Below are 21027 nucleotides of genomic sequence, written 5' to 3'. Positions count from 1 at the left end.
CAGCGCGGGGAGGACGCGTCCTGCCGGCCAGGTTTTCTGGGTCTTCTTCAGTGGCCCATGGTCTGACTCAGTCGGGCTGGGCTCGTACTGGGGCGCCCCGTAGTCCGGGTGGCCTTGCTGGTGCTGTCCCTCTTTGCCGAGTGCCAGGGTGGTCAGGGTGTGTTCCAGGGCAATCAATAGTTCCCTGGATGTCCCGGGGGCTCACATCTCCACGGCCTGGCGTTCTGTGGGTGGCAAGGTCCTCAGGAACCGGTCCACGGCTACCCTCTCTACAACCTCGGTGGCAGGGTGCATGTCAGGCTGGAGCCACCTCTTGGTGAGGCACAGGAGGGTGTCCATCTGTCCACCTGGCTTGGCTTCCGGCCTGTAGCGCCACCGGTGGAACTCCGCCGTTGCCTGGAGCGGGTTTCGCCCACACCATGCCAGAATCTCTCTCTTTACCTCTCCATAGTCGGCTGCTTCCTCTGGAGAGAGGGAGTAATAGGCCATGCGTGCCTCCCCGGAAAGCAGCGGGCCAAGGATGCGTGGCCACTCATTGCGGTCCCACTCTTCATGGCGGGCAACGCCCTCAAAAGTCTCGAGGTAGGCCTTGATGTTGTCTTCGGGGTTTAGAGGGGGAAGTAGGCGTCGGACCTCACGGCCAGGATCAGGGAGGTGCATAGCAGCTGGGGGAGTCGCTGTCCTCAGGGCCACTAGCTCTTGTGTCACAGCTTGTAGGCTGTGGGCGAGCTGTTGTGCCACCGTTTGCTGCTGAATACTGGCCTCCAGAAGGTGCTGCAGCATGGGATCCATGTTTATGAACAATCCCCAAGGAGGAGAGGGAAAATGGGGAAAAGAGAGGGAGGAAAAAAAAAAACACGTTTTTTTTTTTTTTTTTTTTAGATGGATGGGTCTGTGCTCATGCCTGCATCCTCCACCAGTGTAGGGATTTTAGCCAGCGGTGGGCAGAGCACAGACACACAGGAAGCTGTTTCAAGGTTATGGGAGATTTATTGAAGACAATTGGTGAGCGGGGGTGTGAGTGTGTGGGTGTGGGTTGAAGGGCGATCGGGCGGTGAGGGTCTCAGCCGTCGGCAGTTACAGCCAAGGGGGCGGGCCGGAGCCCTCACTCACGTCGGAGTCACCTGAAACCCGAAAAAACACACAACAGCGATTAGCAAACAGGCGCGTCTGCAAAACTGCATAAAACAGGCCAGAGATTTGCGCAAATGCTCGGAGATACTTCTGTCTTTCTGCGAGTGGAATATCGCCCTTTTATACTCTCCCCTCACTTGCTGGATGGTGGAATTCTTCCGTACGGTGCACCATTCACAAGTTGTGGGTGTGTCGGCGGCCCCGCCCCGCCGCCACGTGCTCTCTGGGTGTCCAAAACATTTGGTGGCGCTGAAACTGAACTGTCTCTTCTGCGCCACTGCGGCAGTCGTGCGAGGAGCGATCTTTGTTTCCTGTGCGCCGGCTACCGGCCTGGTATATATTATATATATATATATATATATATATATATATATATATATATATATATATATATATATATAATTTTTTTGTTACTAGTTCACATAATTCTTTGCTAAAACTATTGTATGATGTTTCAACTGGATTTTCCCCATTAAGCCACAAATCACTGAAAAGATACAGTGTAATGTAAGTCTCTAAGCCATAATAATCCTAAATTATTAAGAAGTATGTCATGGGTGTCATCACAGACTTGTAACAAATAAGATATTCAGGAATTTTCAACAACTGAATACATTCATAATTAAAAGTCCTTACCAAACAGTTTGATAAGGAAAAACGTTAGTCAGTGTAGTTCAGAAAGAAACCCGGGCCAACCACTATTCTCTACTACTCTACCAGATAGCTGATGACATGGTGGCTATGAAGAGCAGGCATCTTGAGATGGTTCAGGAGCTGGAGGAAAACTTCCTTATTGCATCGCGAGAGAACCAGGTAACAAGGTGACCCTTTAAATAGCTTGGAATGTTTTAATGCAGAGGTTCTCAAACTTTTAAAATACAGGGGCCACTTTAATTGTAAAAATCATGGATCCTCACAGTACAGATTTATTTTGAGATGGAAATATGAAGAAAAAAAAGACGTAGATTTATATATTTTTATATATATATATTTATATATATTTACATAATGTTTTTTTTTTAAGTTTTTTATTTTTATTTCTACCCATTAAAATTAAAATTGTTTATATAACAATAATATTATATAATAATAATGAAAGATTTTGTGTTTTTATGTCCACCACTGTAATAAAATAAAAATAATAAAGTCACAGACCCCATAACAAGGCTTTATGAATCCCTGGGGGTCTCCAGACCCCACTTTACAAACCATGGATCTAATGATTGTAAATTCTCATTTGTGTTGGCGACTGTGACTCAGGTGGTAGAGCGGGTTGTCCACTAATCACAGAGTTGGTGGTTCAATTCCCGGCCCACATGCCTCCACATACCAAATTGTCCATGGGCAAGACACTGAACCCCAGGTTGCTCCCGATGGCCAGCCAGCACCTTGCATGGTAGCTCTGCTGCCACTGGTGTGTGAATGGGTGAATGAGAAACAGTGTAAAGCACTTTGTGGAATTGCTAAGCATTTAAAAGGAGCTATATAAATGCAGACCATTTACCATATTAAAAAAATTCAAAGCAAGTACTGGCAGTGGAAAATCAAGGCTTTTTTTTTTTTTTTAACAATTATGCTTTAAAAAAAAGTATTTCACTGCATAGTCATACACAATTCTACATTTTCATTTCTTCTGAATGTCAAAACTCTGTAACAGACCATTTATCAAAACTTTCTGTAGCTTAAATAGGAATAATCTGAGATACAAATCCAGGGTATTAAATGTCAGAGAAAATGTATCCATGAGAAATTAAATGCTATTGTTTCATTATTAAATCCAAAATATGAAACCTTCGTGTAATTTCAGTTACTATTTTAAATAATATTTGCTAAGGTTGTTTTCCATCATTTAAGAAACAGTGCTAAGGTTAGGCTTTTTGTGTCCCAGGGTGATGCAGAAAACCTGTGAATTAGCCTTAGTGAATCTAGTGAAGCCAAGTTATCTCATTGATAAGGCTGGCACCATCTTAGCCTGGACATGTAGTGCATGTGAACATGTTTAAGCACAGTGGTATGCTTTGCGGTTGTAGCAAACATGTCTGTTCCTGAGTAGGAAAGAACAGTGCAGAAAATCAGAACCTATTACCAGAACAAGCTGAATGCTCTGAAGAGGGTCTTGGATATCTACCAGGAGAAGGTGGAGAGGAGAAGTGCACTTTGGGAGGAGAAGATCAAGGTGGGTTTAAACATAGCTCCTTCAGAATTACCTGAAACTAGTACATTGGATAGATATTTCAGTTCATTGCAATAGTCTGTCTCTCAGGCAATATGACTGTATTCATCTACTGTATATAGTTTTTTGTTTAATTATTATTATTTTGTCTCTGTCTATTTCTCCTGCTGTGTTTAATCTCAGAGTCTGCAGAGTGTGAACGAGAGACTGCAGGATGAGCAGAAGGCTTTGCAGGACAGAAACAGACATGACTCGGCAACCTGGGAGAGAGAGAAAGTAACACCATGTTAAACAGCACACACCAGTGACCTTTAACCTCTGACCCTGCTTCTGGAGAGCTCTTCCTGAAAAATTTCTGTAACCATCCTAATCTAACCTAGATTGAGTTTAGAAGTTTCTGAAGATATTGTGAGGGTTCAAACTAAACAGTTGCATGCACAAATTAATACTACTGAAGTGCAGATATTACATTTGCATATAAGGGCATTTGTTACACCACGGCGAACTTGCGGCCACCGAGACGGCGTGGACTACATTTCCCAGCCACGCCTGCGCTCAAGTTTGCCGGAATATTGAGTGCCAACACCTGTGCGAAGTAACGCTTAGCTTTCCCTAGACGCTAGCTAGTTACCAAGCTCCCTACTACGCTTCGGACTTACATGGTTAAGGACTCTAGCCTCGTTTTCTACTTACGATTCTCAGATCTTGTCTTGGATTATCCCTTTCGCTTCGGACTTAGTGCTTGGCACTTCACGCCTCCCTTGCCTTCCTGCCACTGCTCGGCCCGTGCTTGCCTCCCATCTGGTAACATAACACCATTTCTGCCATTAAAGATGAACTAAAACCATTGTAAATATAGATATATTTTTTTAAACAATTAAGCATATTTTAATATTTAATCGAATAAAACAGAGATTTGTCGAGTTACAAGTGGTGGGGAAAATAGAAAATTTTTTGGAAAAAAAACATGAATGTCAAAGATTTCTTCCTCCCTCTTTCAGAACAAGATGATGGAGCTCTTCTCTTCGCGTTTAGATCAGCTCCACAACCACCAGGCATCTAGTAAGTTGCATTTATTGATCTAAAGAAATCATAATTTTAGTTCATTTTAGTTATAGTGCTACTGATTCTTTATATATACTCATTTGCTACTGATTTATATATATATATATATATATATATATATATATATATATATATATATATATATATATGCTTGTTTAATTGATATATCACATGAATTTTAGCACTCCAGGAGCTGCAGATGGCCAGGATGGAGATGGGACGTGTGCAGGAGATGCTGCAGACCTCAACGGAAACCAATGAGCCTGAAGCAAAGGAAACAGTAAAAACCACCTACTGACTGTGTTTCAGCTCTCTCTTATTGCCTGTCTGGTTTTAAATATTTAATTAAGAGTAATACAATGCTCAGTTTTTCAGATGACGTTTGTGATTTGCATTTAATTCAATTTCAATTCAATTCAATTTTATTTGTATAGTGCTTTTTACAATAGACATTGTCTCAAAGCAGCTTTACAGAAATATTAACACGGTATACAGATATTAAAGGTGCGAATTTATCCCAACTGAGCAAGCCACTGAGTGATGACAGTGGCAAGGAAAAACTCCCTAAGATGTTAAGAGGAAGAAACCTTGAGAGGAACCAGACTCAGAAGGGAACCCATCCTCATCTGGGTAACAACAGATAGTGTGGAAAAGTTCATTATTGATTTATATGAAGTCTGTTTGGCCTTAGAAGCAGCCGTACTCCCAGTAATCTGGAATTGGAGTAGATGAGAGCTCCATCCAGAGGTAGGACATCTGAAACGGATCAGGCAGGTCCAGAGAGCAGAAAGGATCAGGATCTCTAGTATCTCCATAAAATCGTGTGTGGCTCGGCAGAAGGAGAGAGGGAGAGAAAAGATTATTAGGATTGTGCTTAGCATAATAGAAAGTCTAGTCAGGGTAGGCTTGAGTAAACAAATACGTTTTAAGCCTAGACTTAAACACTGAGACTGTGTCTGAGTTCCAAACACTAATTGGAAGACTGTTCCATAACTGTGGGGCTCTATAAAAGAAAGCTCACCCTCTGCTGTAGCCTTCACTATTCGAGTTACCATCAAATAGCTCGCATCTTTTGATCTAAGTAGGCATGGCAGATCATAGAAAACCAAAAGGTCGCTTATATAGTGTGGTGCGAGACCGTTTAGTGCTTTATAAGTTAATAATAGTATTTTATAATCAGTGCGAGATTTCACTGGGAGCCAATGCAGTGTTGATAAGATCGGGGTGATATGTTCATATCTTCTGGTTCTAGTTAGGACTCTAGCAGCTGCATTCTGGACTAACTGGAGTTTGTTTGTGTTCCTACTGGAACATCCAGACAGTAAGGCATTACAGTAATCTAATCTAGAGGTGACGAATGCATGAACTAATATTTCTGCTTCATGTAGTGACAATATATTTCTTATCTTAGAAATATTTCTGAGATGAAAGAAGGCTATCACAGTAATATAATCTACATGAGCATCAAATGATAGACTGGAGTCAATAATCACACCAAGGTCTTTTACTGCTGCACATGATGAAACAGAAAGTCCATCCAGAGTAACTGTGAGATCAGAAAGATTACTTCTAGCTACATGTGATCCTAATAAAAGTATTTCTGTCTTATCAGAATTAAGTAAAAGGAAGTTAGTTAACATCCAACGTCTAATGTCCTTTACACAATCCTCAACTTTATTAAGCTTCTGTCTGTCCTCTGGCTTCGCTGAGACATACAATTGTGTATCATCAGCATAACAGTGGAAGCTAATTCCATGTTTATGAATATTTGACCTAGAGGTAGCATATATAAAGTAAAAGGCAGTGGGCCTAAAACAGAACCTTGTGGTACTCCAAAGTTAACTTCGGTATGCGTTGAGAAGTCTCTATTTACATCTACGAACTGATAACGATCGGTTAGATAAGACCTGAGCCAGGAGAGGATTGTTCCCTTAATGCCAACAACATTTTCTAATCTGTCAAGGAGAATAGTATGATCTATAGTATCAAAAGCTGCACTAAGGTCGAGTAACACAAGCAGCGAGACACAACCCTGATCAGAGGCCAGTAGTAGGTCATTTACTACTTTAACCAGCGCTGTCTCTGTGCTGTGATGAGGTCTAAATCCTGACTGATACATTTCATGAATGTTATTCCTATGTAAGTACGAGCATAACTGCTTTGCTACAACCTTTTCTAAGATCTTAGAGATGAAGGGGAGATTTGATATTGGTCTATAGCTGGACAGTTGAGAGGGGTCAAGGTCAGGTTTTTTAATCAAGGGTTTAATAACTGCTAATTTAAGTGATTTAGGTACATAGCCAGTGCTAAGGGAAGAATTGATTATATTTAAAAGTGGTTCAATTACTCCAGGACAAATCTGTTTAAAGAAATATGTAGGTACAGGATTTAGTATGCAAGTTTGAATTTGCTGAAGAGATTAATGAAGCTAGTTCGGTCTCTCTAAGGGGAGCAAAACACTCTAAACATTGATCTGATATTGCTATATTATCATCTAATGGGTTAGTTATAATACTGTCTGGTTTTAATTTAATAGCCTGAATTTCAAATCTAATATTTTCAATCTTACCAATGAAAAATTTCATGAAATCTTCACCGCTATGTAATGATTGGGTGTTTCTTTCTGTAGTGGTTTTACTCCTAGTTTATTTTGCTACTGTGTTGAATAGAAATCTAGAATTGTTTTTGTTATCTCCTATTAAGGTGGAGAGATTTTCTATAGTTCAGGAGGCTCTCCTTCCATGCGGTTTGAAATATTACCAATTTGGTTTGACGCCATTTACGTTCTAATTGTCGAGTGGTCTGTTTTAAGGTACACATTTTATCGTTATACCAGGGTGCTAGTTTTTTCTCTCTAATTAATTTTCTTTTGAGTGGAGCCACTCTATCTAGCGTGTAGCGAAGCGTTGACTCTAGGCTTTCAGTCACCTGATCGAGTTCTATCGGACCAGACGGTGATCCAAATCTAATTGATGTCTCTGCGAGGTTATTTATGAAGCTCGGTGCAGTGGCTGATGTGAAAGTACGTTTTATGCAGTAGCGAGGCGAGGTGGAAATATTATGATCAATACATATTATGAATGAAATAAGATAATGGTCTGAGACAACTTCAGAAAAATTACAATATTCTCTATATTTAATGGCATCATTTGAATTTCCCCTTTTATTTTCAATTATATTTTGATGAGGTCACTTTGAAAGTACAAAACACCTTGAAAGTACCCTGTTACCCAAATAACAGTATAGATTGAAAGTAAATATAATTCTTCCTTTTCTTCTTCTTATTCTTCTTCTTGTTATTATTATTATTATTATTATTATTATTATTATTATTATTATTATTATACAGTCAGTAAATCATTAGAACATCCTTAATGTCCTCAGACTGGATGCTAGTTAACCACATTTTGCGTATTTACTAAAATCTGTGCTAAAAATCTCAAAACTGTTAACAGACAATGAAATTGGGCATCAGAAGTATCTGTGCATCTTCTGTACTTTTGTTATCTTACAGGAAAGTACTGACTCAGATGCACCTTTAGATGGAGCCAAAGCCCGTCTGGAGGTGCTGAGAGAGAGTTTGTATAAACGAGAGCGTGAGATCTCAATGCTGATCGATGGAGGAGGATTTCAGAATGGTGTGGCACCATCAGCATACACTCGTCTGCTTGCTGCTGTAGTCCGCCAGGTGGGGTGGTAGTAAACAACAGAAACATGAGTCAGCCTTTGATTATGTTCATTTATTTGTCAGTTAATTTACTTATTGCAGCATACTGTAAGAGGCTGCATTTTATTTTAAAGCTCCTACCATGCACATTATTAAAATACATTTGAAATTGAATGAAGTTGGCATTGCTTTTCTAGATTTAAAACAACATAATAACTACAATAAGGAAGCAGACTAGCATGCTGCCATATGGTCAAGGTAGTTACAACTGTCATTATTGTTAATGGATTACTCATTATTAATATTTACAAGTTTTGAATTCATTTCACTATGTGTAAATTATCCAGTTATCCTAGCAAGCTGGGTGATGTTTCCTAGCATAGCAGCTAGCTAAATAATTTCTGGAAAGTTCTATGCCAATTTAACTCAGTTAAGCAGCTAGTTAATGTTAATATAAAATACTGCTTACATGACAGGCAAACTCATATTATTATCATTAGAGATATGCACAGGTATTCAAACACCCAGTTAATCATTTGAAATACTGAAATCACTGTTTGGAAATTTGCTATGCCCCACACTCTTAGGGCAAATCTAGAACCCTGTGACATAGTGGCATCATTTTGACTATTTTTGAAAAGTGGTACCTACCTAATATTAAGGTGCATTTTATGATTAAACCTCTTCCTCAGGCTCATCTCATCTATGCAGAGGTAACAGAGGCAAAGCAGCAGTTTGACCAGATGGCAGAGGACAACCGCAAAGCTGTTGCTGAGGCTAGAAATAGACTGACATCCTTCCAGGACAACCAACCAGATATGGAAAGCATAGATCTGAGACCTCTGAAGTAAAAACATACATAAATCAGAAGAATGAATGACATATCTCACAGAACAATACATAACTTTGCGTTATGAAATCAAGCTTGAATAGAATGTGTCATGTCCCATAATAGGAAGGACCAATCAGAAATCAGTCTGGGTGATCAGGTAACTCAAGCTGAGGTTAACCTGCAGAAGCATGAAGTCTTACTAGTAGCCCTGGAGTGCATCAAAGCAGGGGTTACACCCACCACCACTGGTAAACAAACCACCACCAACAAGAACAACAACAAATAAATTCACCAATTTATCAAAATTTCTTTGCAAATGACTTGTGTTTCCATTTTTTTCTTAAATATCTGTTATTACATTATCAGACTCTGTCAGTGAGGATGAACTGACAGCGTTGGATGAGAGTGTGAAAGTATGCATGCACAAACCCACTACACAAAGAAATATTTCAAAGAATGACACCTGTACACCGAGCAGCATTGTCACATCAGGTGTTCTTAACTCCAGGCCTGGGGATCCACTGACATGCACAAGTTTAAAGTTTCCTCTACTTCTGACACACCTGATCTAACTGACCAGCTAATTACAGTATAAAGTTTTTAAAAAGGAGAAAAAAGCACCTTTCAGCTATAGATGTTCTGCTTATGCTCCATGAGACTCAAAATGTCTTTCTTTGCCTAGTTTATTATCAGTTATACAGTATAATGAGATTGAGATTGGTTTATAAGAAATGGCCAGACAGTACCTTGTAGAACCAACAGTTTTTGATTTTACATAATAATGCTGTGTAAAATTTATTTTCTAATTGTCTCAGAATTTTGATAATGGAAATTTGAAGTAACCTTAACATGTAGACCTTGTTGGCACTAATGCAAACCCTTGTTCTAAAATGTCAGTGAATCATGTCATATCAAGTTAATATGGAAATAATGTAGGTTGACGCAATCTTGATATAACCCATGGTCCATTTATACATTTTCTTGTGATCATTCATCCCATTTGATTCCACAGAGCTTTGAGGAAAGGTTCAAAAACAGTGATGTCCTAAACTTAGAGGTTGGGAAGAGTGTGGGCCAGCAGCTGCTATTCCTGCAAGCTGAGGTGAGAATGGCTAGTTAATGTAATATTCAGAATAGTGTTTTCCAAAATCCCCAAACTGATTTATCCCTTACAATATTATTAGTTTCATCCCAACTTAAACACTGCACATGTTAATTTAATGCTGTAATATTTAATTAGCCACTGTAGGTGTTAAGTGACCATTAGTGTCATATCACAGCAAACCAGTGACTACATTTCCCATCCTTCACTGTGACCTACAAAAATGGCCGCTATGGACTACACTTCCCACACACACACCCGTTCACCTTCTCCGGAATTCTAATCACACACAGGTGTTGCCAATCTCACACTCACTCACTCACTCCATGCTAAATAAGAGACTTTTTGAACACCATGACTTTGCCTAGTATTGAGTGTATTCTCGTTACCAATCGGTTGTTCCTTGTTTCTCGGTTTGATTCACGGTTTTTGACTTTGTTTGTCGTTTCTCATTTTGGATTCTAGCCTTGCCCAGTTTATGCCTGTTTTTAGATGGCTTGACCCATTGCCTGTTTTGACCACGCTCTAGTATCATGATTTGGATGTGTTTGCCTGTCTCTCTCTATTAAACGTCTTTTACTGCTTTTGCATCCGTCCTATCTTCCCTTACATTCCGGAACGTGACAGAATACTAGGCCTCAACATGGATGCAGCAGGAGGATGGAGGAGACATCACACTAGGAAGACCAAGCCAACTGTCCCAGCCTTGGATTTGATCCAGTTTCCGCAATGGACTTTCATGGAGCTGCCCGATCCTTATGATTAATTTATTTTGCTACCCTGAATATTTCCTTGTGGACTGCCAGTTCTATTTTGCAAGCTTAGCAGACCCCAAGCCAGAAGAGAAGCAATGGCTCAAGTTCATGTGGTCCCGGTTCTTTGGACCAGCCCGCCAGTGGGTGCAGCTCCTAATGGCCAAGGAACACAGGGACCTTGAGAGTGTAACCCAGTTTGTGAGAGGATTTATGATGACGTTCGGGAGTCCAGAATCTAAGGCCAACCTGGTACATCTTTGGGGGGGGGGATCATTGTAGCTGCCTCGGCTCCAGAGCTCCAGTTCCAGATCCACGAGGTGGTCTCACCTGCCAAGGTCCAGCCGAAGGTCAACATGGCGACCTCTTCTACGGAGCTCCAACCTGAGACCCACGAGGTGGTCTCACCTGTAGAGCTCCAGCCAGAGGTCAAGGTGGTGACCTCAGCTCCAGAGCTTGAACCTGAGACTCATGAGGTGGTCTCACCTGCCGAGCTCCAGCCGGAGGTCAACGTGGTGACCTCGGTTCCAGAGCTCCAGCTTGAGATCCATGAGGTGGTCTCACCTGAAGAGCTCCAGCAGGAGACGCACGAGGCGGTCTCATCCCCAGAGCTTCAGCATGAGACCCATGAGGTGGTCTCATTCCCAGAGTTTCAGCCTGAGACTCACAAGGTTGTCTCATCTCCAGAGCTCCAGCATAAAGTCAAGGTCGAAGAGACAACCTCTCAAGCCAAGTTCCTGTCCCAGGTTAAAGAGAAGGCCTCCCACTCCATGTTCATGGCTGAGGTAGACGGGGCGACCTTCCACGCTACGTTCCAGGCTGAAATTGACGTTATGACCAACCAGGCTCTGCTCACGCCTGAAATCAATGTCACGACCAACCAAGTTATGCTCATGCCATAAGTCGACATCACGATCAACCAGGTTCTGCTCACACCTGAAGCCGGTGTCACAACGAACTAAATTATTCTCACGCCAGAGTATGTTTATACCACCAACCAAGATCTCCTCATGCCTGAAGCCAACATCACAACCAACCAGGTTCTGCTCACACCTGAAGTCAACATCACAACCAACCAAGTTATGCTCACGCCAGAGTCTGTTTATACCACCAACCAAGCTCTCCTCATGCCTGAAAGCGACATCACGACCAACCATGTTCTGCTCACGCCTGAAGCCGACGTCACGATCAACCAGGTTCTGCTCACGCCTGAAGCCATCGTCACGGCCAACCACGTTCTGATCACACCCGAGTCTGCTGACACGGACGACCAAGTTCTGCTCACGCCCGTGTCTGCTGACACAACCGACCAAGTTCTGCTCACGCCCGAGTCTGCTGACAAGGCCGACCAAGATCTGCTCACGCCCAGGTCTGCTGACAAGGACAACCAATTTCTGATCACGTCCAAGTCTGCTGACAAGGATGACCAAGTTCTGTTCACGCCCGAGTCTGCTGACACAGACAACCAAGTTCTGTTCATGTTCGGGTCTGCTGACACAACCAACCAAGTTCTGCTCATGCCCGGGTCTGCTGACAAGGCCGACAAAGATCTGCTCACGCCCGAGTCTGCTGACACTGACGACCAAGTTATGCTCACGCCCGGGTCTGCTGACGCGGATGACCAAATTCTGCTCACGCCCAGGTCTGCTGATGCGGATGACCAAGTTCTGCTCATGCCCGGGTCTGCTGACGTGGATGACCAAGTTCTGCTCACGCCCGAGCCTGCTGACACGGATGACCAAGTTCTGTTCAGGCCCGAGCCTGCTGACACGGACAACCAAGTTCTGTTCACTCCCGGGTGTGTTGACACGAACAACCAAGTTCTCCTCATGCCTGAAACCAATGTCACGTCCAACCCGGTTATGCTCATGCTCGAGTCTGATGACCCCGGTGAACCAGCCCCAGTCTCATGTCTGCTCCTCAGCTCCTCAAGGAACCAGCTACTGCTCGGACAATGGGGGTTCTGTCATGTCACAGCAAACCAGTGACTACATTTCCCATCCTGCACTGCGTCCTACAAACATGGCCGCTATGGACTACACTTCCCACAGACACACAATCACACACACACGTTCACCGTCTCCGGAATTCTAATCACACACACCTGTTGCCAATCTCACGCTCACTCCATGCTATATAAGCGACTTTTTGAAAACCATGACTTTGCCTAGTATTGAGTGTATTCTCGTTATCAAGCGGTTGTTCCTTGTTTCTCGGTTTGATTAATGTTTTTTGACTTTGTTTCTCGTTTCTCGTTTTGGATTCTAGCCTTGCCCAGTTTATGCCTGTTTTTAGATCGCTTGACCCATTGCCTGTTTTGACCATGCTCTTGTATCATGATTTGGATTTGTCTGCCTGTCTCTCTCTATTAAACATCTTTTACTGCACTTGCATCCGTCCTATCCTCCCTTACATTCCGGAACATGACAGAATACTAGGCCTCAACATGGATGCAGCAGGAGGATAGAGGAGACGTCATGCTAGGAAGACCAAGCCAACTGTCCCAGCCTTGGATTTGGTCCAGTTTCCGCAATGGACTTTTACTGCACTTGCATCCGTCCTATCCTCCCTTACGTTCCGGAACATGACAATTAGGGATATTTTGTGACAATGTTATTGTTCTTTTCTGAATGTATTTTCATGAAGGAGTTGTTAATTAGCTTATGTGTTGTGTAAGGTGTGTTACAAAACAACACCCTGATTGTAGTGTAATGTAGTCAAAGTCAATGGTTAATCTGTCCTCAGGCCACCAGTCCATCATGTTCAACTCAAAGTAAATGCATAAATGCCTTGATGCCTAATGTTAATTGTGACCGATGATGCACAGGCACTTTAAAATAGCATAGCAAACTTGGTTAAGAGAAGAATGACCAAGTCTGATTAATTCTGCTTATTTGCTGCTGTATTTTTCTCCAGCTGAAACAGGCCAAAGAAGAGAACAAGAAAATGATTGAGCACTACACGGCAGAGCGGACCCTAAGAAAGAAGTACTACAACATGGTGGAGGACATGAAAGGCATAGTTTTTGATACACATATCACATAAACATCAGAATATTGTGAGGAGAACCTTGGTTTTCGTTGTTTAACTGTATAAAAATGTTAAAGTTTCTTTTCTAATGTCAGTGCATGGGGATGTTTTAGAAAATTCTCGTGCATTAACTGTTCTTTTAAATCAATGAAATTATTCTGATTACTTATGATTATTCTGTAAAACGTCATTATAGACAGTAATTCACAGGTAATTATGCACCCATTACACCTGCATGTATTCACAAATATGCAAAAGTATAAACCAGCCCTAAGTCATGAATGCAGCAGTTATTTGGCAACAGTAATAGTTTATTACAGATTTGGTGTTCTCATATTTTTACCAGAACAAACCCATGCAGTTAAGTTATATACATGCATTCTAAACAGGTAAGGTCCGGGTGTTCTGCCGTATAAGGCCTCAGACACGGGCAGAGCTGGTGAGGGGCAGCAGCACCATTGTGTCATGTTTGGATGATTACTCAGTGATTCTGGAAACTCCACGAGGACCTCGAGAGTTTCAATTTGACAAGATCTTCACCACAGAGCACACACAGAGTGATGTGTTTGAGGAGTCCAGCAGGTAACCAACTGCAGTCCTGTTTCAGGAATGTAGGAAAGTGATGATTTAAAAGGATATTCTGTATTCTAAGGTTGTATGCCCTCTCCAAAGGCTAATTCAATCTGCAATCGATGGCTTCAATGTATGCATCTTTGCATATGGACAGACTGGCTCAGGAAAAACATTTACTATGTTGGGGGATAGAGAGCAGAAAAATCCTGGAATCATCCCTAGGACTTTCACTAGGATCTTTGAAATCATCCAAGAGAACGAGACAAAATTTGAGTTCAAGGTGACCTGTAGTCTGACTTGCAAAAATTGTTCCACAACATCTTCAAATTCATTTTTACAAATCTTTTTTTCTATACTTAACCAGATAAATTTTATTTTACTCCTTTTCATGTCTTATAACAAAAAAGGCACTGGGATAAAAACAGTTTAAATAAGACAAACAGACAAACCAAGAGCAAGAGCAAAATGTTGAGTAGAAAGAAACAGAAACATAGAACACCATAATCAAGTGACTGAACCTAAATAAGACAATTACCAGAAAGTGTGAGAGACAAATAATGATCTAAGCACTAAGAAATACTAATAAGACTATAATTGATATAGACACATATCATATAGAATCCCATTAACACAGACTAGCAATCAATCTAGGACAAAACTGGTGCAGGTTGACCAGGGTGCAGGTGAAGACACTAATAAGGGAATAATATAAGCTGCCTGTCCTGGCATCCCCAGCCTCATCTCCAAGAGGAAATGAGCAACCAAGCAGGCAAGCTTGAGGTTGGGTGGTGGCAGTGGGTCAACTTGTGGTTGATTGTGAACTTGTGACATCTGCTTTGACATTCTTGGATCCATGTCAGTAGGAAATATTGAAAGAAAAGCAGGTGTATCCACCTGGTTTGGTGAGGAGACAAGTGTTGATGTTCTTCATGTTTTAATGGTCAGTGCAGATGACCAAGGGATGCAGGGACCAATCCACAATATTAAAAAATTTAAATAGTTTTCCAAAACAATTATTGTCTCCGAACAGGGTTTTAAGACTAATCATACATTTAATCTCTGACCTTGTGAACTAGCATAAGGGTGGGTTTTCAATAGGGCCTACAAACTGTAGTCTATTTCTGTAACTCACTCTGGATAAGGACATCTGCAAAATAACAAATATAAATGGGTTGAGAACAGAGGACCATTAAGGAGGGAGGTGAGATATGTGGCTGCAGTGCTGAGGTTCCTGATGAACTGCCAGTAGTAATTAATGAAGCTAAGGGACCTCTGAAGTTTATGGATGGTCTTGGGATTTTCTCTTCTCTTCTCTTCTCTTGTCTTCTCTTGTGATGTATCTAAGACATACTTCTTTCTGTTTACTTGCATGTATTGAGAGCTCTAAACTGGAAACAATGTGAATTGGGGTTTTAGAGCATGACCTTGGGAATCTCTGTTGTGTTAAGCTTTAGTGCATTTGAAGTATGATAACACTTAGACAATCATGTGTCATCCTCATCTATCTACTCTTTCTATGCCTTGTCCAGGTGTCGGCTTCTATGTTGGAGTTGTATAACGATCGGCTACAGGACCTCTTTGTGAGCCCAGCTGAGGCACTGTCAAAACGCATTGAGATTAAAAAGGACAAAAAGGGGCTTGTATTTGCCCAAGGAGCAGAGGCAAAGGAAGCGACTAGTGCTGGCGAGCTCTTTGCTCTCTTTGAACTGGGCTCTGCCAACCGACATATTGCAGCTACCAGTATGTTTTAGTTAAAGTTGCTACAAATGTGTAGGACCCTATAGTTTTTCAAACACCATTGGTTAATTTCTTTTTTGGCTCATTGGCCACTACATAACATGCTAAAATCATTTGTGGGTCAATCATAGAAAGATGCTCTAGTGTATGGCATTTTTTCCCCATTTTGTTCCCATTGAGTTCGTGACAAAACCTAACAGCTGCAAGTTTTTGCTGTTTTTTGTAATACAGTATTGTCTGCTTCACATCTTAAATATTGTTTTGGTTTTTGTGCATAGCTGAGCTCTGGTACTATGATTTAATGGAAATGTGTACACACTGCTACAAAATAGCTGCACTACCATCCCTAACCACTCTCTGCTAGGGTGTGATCCTGTTGACTATATGGATTCTAGTATGTTGTGAATTTTTAATGGTGACTTGGTGCTGTGGTTGACCTTACAGAGATGAATATAGAAAGCTCTCGCTCTCACCTGATTATAAGCATCATGTTGGAAAGTCGCAACCTGGCCAATGGCAGCATGACATTTGGCAAACTGAACCTTGTTGACCTGGCAGGAAGCGAGAGAGCGGCGAAGACGGGAGCTAAAGATGACCAGCTGAAGGTGATTATGTTTAGTAAATTAATAGAATTTAAATGATATACTATATAGTAGCATTGCTCTTAAGGTTAAAATAACTGTTAACAGCTCAAGTGAAGACTAGAGGAATTTAATCAAGAACTGAACCTGCAATGATCTGTAAATGGAAAAAAAAAAAACTACCTACCTTAAACTGCTCAATTTAACTGTTAACGCCCTTGAGTTACGTCCTGGATAGTGTAGGAGCCTATACACCACCCATCCGGTTTGGGTGGTTTGCACTGGAATGGTGCCTTCCTCTTGTTCTTACTCAGCTGTAAAACTGTAGAGCTGCCACAGATCCTGAGGCAGGTGGGTGCCATAGGTTTACTGCTCCTTAGCCCTCTGACTTGATATAGGACTGGGCCCAAGTGCTTAGTAAAAAGGCAGGCAGGCATGTTTTCACTGTGTTTGGAATTTGGTGCTCAGGACTTTTTTTCTTCATGCTATCCCTTACATGGACAAGATCTCTCACCCTTTAGGCATGTTCCTCCTGTGGAAATTGTGTAATTTCTTTTGCCATACTTGCACTGTCCATAGATGTGTTCTGGCAAGAAGTTTTTTAACCAAGAGTTCAACAACCTCAATAAGAGACACCCTTGAAACCCCAACGTCAATGGCACAAAGGGAAGGGTGGTCTCTGAGAAGAATCTGAAATCTCCCATACAAAATACTAATCCAGGTGGAGCCAAGTGGGAGTTCCAACATCATTCTCAATTTAATAATACAGCACACCATGGTGTGGCTCTTTCTGAGGCCAGTACAGACAGTATTTTCTGACAGCTGGGGTTTCCAATGTGTCAAACAGGGATCCTGTCACTATCTGTCTCCAGTTCTTTATATTTGTATTGCTTCATCCAGTTAACATGGAATTCATCTTGTTCACGTTCTGTCTCAGGGCCAAGGTGAGAGTGCAATACACGTCCTGTTGAGGCTGCATTTGTAACTGTTCAGATCTCCCCACATGTCTGAGAGCTAAAGGGACAATGTCATCTGTGTAAGTCTCTAATATTACCCACTGCTAATGTAGCAAGAATATCCACCACAGGCCAGGGTGTTTAGAGTTCTACCAGCTTGATACCATTCACATGTGGATTCTAGACCCTTTCCTGCCAGGACTCTGGCTATACTCTGGTGCACGCCAGGCTAATGCTCAACTTGAAAGTCATATTGTCCCAATTTTCCAGCCACCTGTCAGGCTGCCCCTCTGGATGTCTGAAGTGAAACCACCAAGACAGGCTGTTGTGAGCTGAGAAAAGAAGTGGTGGCTAAGTAAATAGAGTCTGAAGCCACAGCCCAATGTGACCACAGCCATATGAGTCCAAGAGAGCAAAATTTGACTTGCTCTCTTGGTTGGAGGGATGGCTTGTGCTCTCTCTCCTCATTCAGTAACAACACTCCTCATTCAGTAACAACAAATATTGACTGTCCAGGAGTAAACAAATGAGTTTTTCTTCTTGCTGCTTACTTGCAGATGTAAATAACTCTTGAAGTAAAGGCAGCTTCAGGGCACTAAAGGACTTTAGGCACTGACTATAGGGGGAGTGTACATATTTCTGTTTGTAATAAATGTGGTCAATGTGCCCTGCAATGGACTGGCACCCTGTCCAGGGTGTACCCCGCCTAGTGCCCGATGCTCCCTGGGATAGGCTCCAGGTTCCCCGTGACCCTGAAAAGGAGTAAGCGGTAGAAGATGGATGGATGGATGGATAAATGTGGTCAAGACTTAACTGGTTGCCAGGAATCACAGGTGGTTTCCATGGATTCATCTCTTTGGTGCTGGACTTCACATAGCTTTTCAGAATATACATTAGAGTGAGGTAGAGATCAGTATTCCCAGGCGGGTGTCTTAATATAGACTGATACCTGCAGGAGATTATCTGCATACTTGAATGGGCAGCTTTTTATCCATTTCCTCAAGGACACTTCCAGAGGTCATGGCATCCACACGGCCAGCAATCACAAGGACTTCTATTATTCCAGGCCTTGGATCTTCTACAAGTCCCAAGACATCACATTCGCTTTGTGGTGGAAGGGCTAAAGGTTTCAATAGAAGCAGTCTGGATGCTGTGTAAATTTTTATAAATCCTTCTGTGACATAGCTGGGAAAAGTCTTATCATTAATCATAATTTTAGGTTCCTTTTGTATGGTTACAACAAAAATTTCCAACATGAAATCTAGCCCCGGGGGGGAAGGGGGGTTACAGATGGAAGCAACATACACAATCCAATCCACATTTTACTACCCAACTGGAATGTTACATCATACACCACAGAAATGCCACAGAAATTACATCATTTGGCCTTTAACTGGCAGTTTTGTTTACTGTCTTCTGCAGGTTAAGTTACATGGCCTCGTTGACTATCTGCCTTGGCCCTAAGGCCTGGCTGATTCTTGTTTCCCTGCCTCATTTTGGGGCTCAGACAGTGTAGGAGGATCTTTTTTCATCAGTTCACATGCAATTCATTGATTGCAGAGACCTCTTAAGAATGCAGTGCCTGCCAACTGGTCCTTTAATTGCAGATCTACTCTTGGGTATATTAGGGACAGTAATTTACCCAATATTGTTTGTGTGTGTGTTTTGTGCAGGAGGCTAATTCCATTAATAAGTCTCTGAGTGCTCTTGGTGACGTGATCTCGGCTCTGGCTATGGAGCAAGCTCATGTTCCCTACCGCAACAACAAGCTGACACAACTCATGCAGGACTCACTGGGGGGCAATGCCAAAACCCTCATGTTCCTCAATATCTCTCCTTCTGACTGCAACCTTGACGAGACCCTTACCTCACTCATGTAAGACACAAACACAAATATGCACATATTTCCAATTACATTTCCTCAATGCTTCTTTGGATGGTTCTAGCTTTCTAAACGGGCTCTATTTGGAACTGCCTTGCATTTTGTAGTGTTACAACCTAGAAATGAGCTTAATTGAGAATATACATCATGAATCTACACACAATAGCCCATAATATTGAAGAGGGGAATTACAGATTGCATAAGTATTCACCCCATTGGTGTGAAACCTGTACTGTAATTTAGTTCCACCAGGAAATGGAGTCCAACCGTATGTAACCAAAGTGTCACACGATCTTGTTACAAGTACACCTTTCCTGAAAGGTCCCAGAGTTTGTTAGAGAACACACCTAAATAAATTGCATAATGATGCCAAAGAAGCTATTCAAATGTAGAAAAGGTTAAAGGGGTAAATGCATCGAGGCAATGTTTTTGTAAAAGGGAACCCTCTGTTGTAAGGTTCTGCTTAAGTGTTTTAAGTGTTCTATCTGAAGGAATAGCCAAATTCTTTAGCGGGAAGAGTCTAACTTTTTATAGGTGGCAATTGTGCATCCTTGATCTATAAGCTTTCCATCTCCTTCCTTTATTCCTTTCTACTGTATTTAAACAAATTATGCAATTGTAAATTTTCAAGGCTATAAAAAGTTTCTAAACAAGTAAAAGCATTATGAATCAAGCATGAATGTGATATTAATGTAAACAACAACAACAACAAAATTAATTCCGGACTCAGATATGCCTCCCGGGTGAAGGCCATCACCAACCATGCACAGAGAAATATGGAGAGCAAAGAGATCGCTCAACTCAAAGAGGTCTTTTCTACTACATTTCATTACACTTCTATTGTTCTACTATGTTTAATTAAGATTTTAAGTATCACTGAAAACTGTTATCTTTCTCTCTCTCTCTCTCTCTCTCTCTCTCTCTCTCTCTCTCTCTCTCACACACACACATTCTATTCCTAGGTGATTTTGAGACTAAAATCAGGTCAAGCTGTGGAAGAGGAAGATGTGTGAGTGAAGCTCACTCAAATCCGGCACTGTTTCGATCAAGTTTTTGGAGATTTATTGTTTGTTTATTATTAGACTGTGCTTGCACTGCTGAATTAAGGCCCCAAATAAAATAAATTATGGGTGTTTTGCCTACAGTACACTAAATTGCCCCTAAGTGTCAACAAGTGTGTGAATGTTTGTTTGTGTGCATGGTGCCCTGTGATGGAGTGGAGTGGTCCTACCAGAATAAAACACTTAATGAAGATAAATTAATGAACAAATGAAAAATTGCTTTTTGCACATTCTCAGTCACTGTGGTGACTTCTGGTTTTAAAAATCCCCAAAACAAAATGAAGTTAAGAAAAGATTTCAGGACACAAGTTGAAATTAGCATATAATAAAATAAAGTAAATGAGTTTTGTTTTTCCTTCAAGTGGCAGAAACAGGATTATGTAAATGTAATACTTGTCCTTTGATTGTATTAATTTTTACACGTACTTGAAGTTCTGAAGTATCTTTCAAGCTTACAATAGAATATCAGAGAGCTGGTGCTA

At 41.5% G+C, this 21027-nt stretch overlaps 2 protein-coding genes across 2 annotated transcripts; both read left to right on the top strand.

The window, feature by feature from the left end:
- The first annotated feature begins 2876 nt into the window (after positions 1 to 2876).
- On the top strand, positions 2877 to 15129 carry LOC128625633 (uncharacterized). The gene is made up of 11 exons (XM_053654117.1): positions 2877 to 3310; positions 3491 to 4111; positions 4309 to 4369; positions 4555 to 4652; positions 7887 to 8060; positions 8732 to 8886; positions 8995 to 9119; positions 9238 to 9284; positions 9884 to 9973; positions 13642 to 13783; positions 14145 to 15129. The coding sequence occupies exons 3-10, from the start codon at positions 4315 to 4317 to the stop codon at positions 13768 to 13770; spliced, it is 873 nt and encodes a 290-aa protein (XP_053510092.1). The 5' UTR covers positions 2877 to 3310; positions 3491 to 4111; positions 4309 to 4314; the 3' UTR covers positions 13771 to 13783; positions 14145 to 15129.
- si:dkey-96l17.6 (uncharacterized) lies at positions 14507 to 20933 on the top strand. Its single transcript, XM_053610800.1, has 6 exons — positions 14507 to 14608; positions 15858 to 16068; positions 16510 to 16670; positions 19276 to 19478; positions 20215 to 20293; positions 20447 to 20933. Exons 1-6 carry the CDS (start codon positions 14507 to 14509, stop codon positions 20495 to 20497), a joined length of 807 nt encoding a protein of 268 aa, XP_053466775.1. The 3' UTR covers positions 20498 to 20933.
- The last annotated feature ends 94 nt before the right edge of the window (positions 20934 to 21027 follow it).

Source organism: Ictalurus furcatus, chromosome 22, assembly GCF_023375685.1.
Source record: "Ictalurus furcatus strain D&B chromosome 22, Billie_1.0, whole genome shotgun sequence".
Lineage (NCBI taxonomy): Eukaryota > Metazoa > Chordata > Actinopteri > Siluriformes > Ictaluridae > Ictalurus > Ictalurus furcatus.
This window is presented reverse-complemented; position numbering and strand designations above follow the sequence as displayed.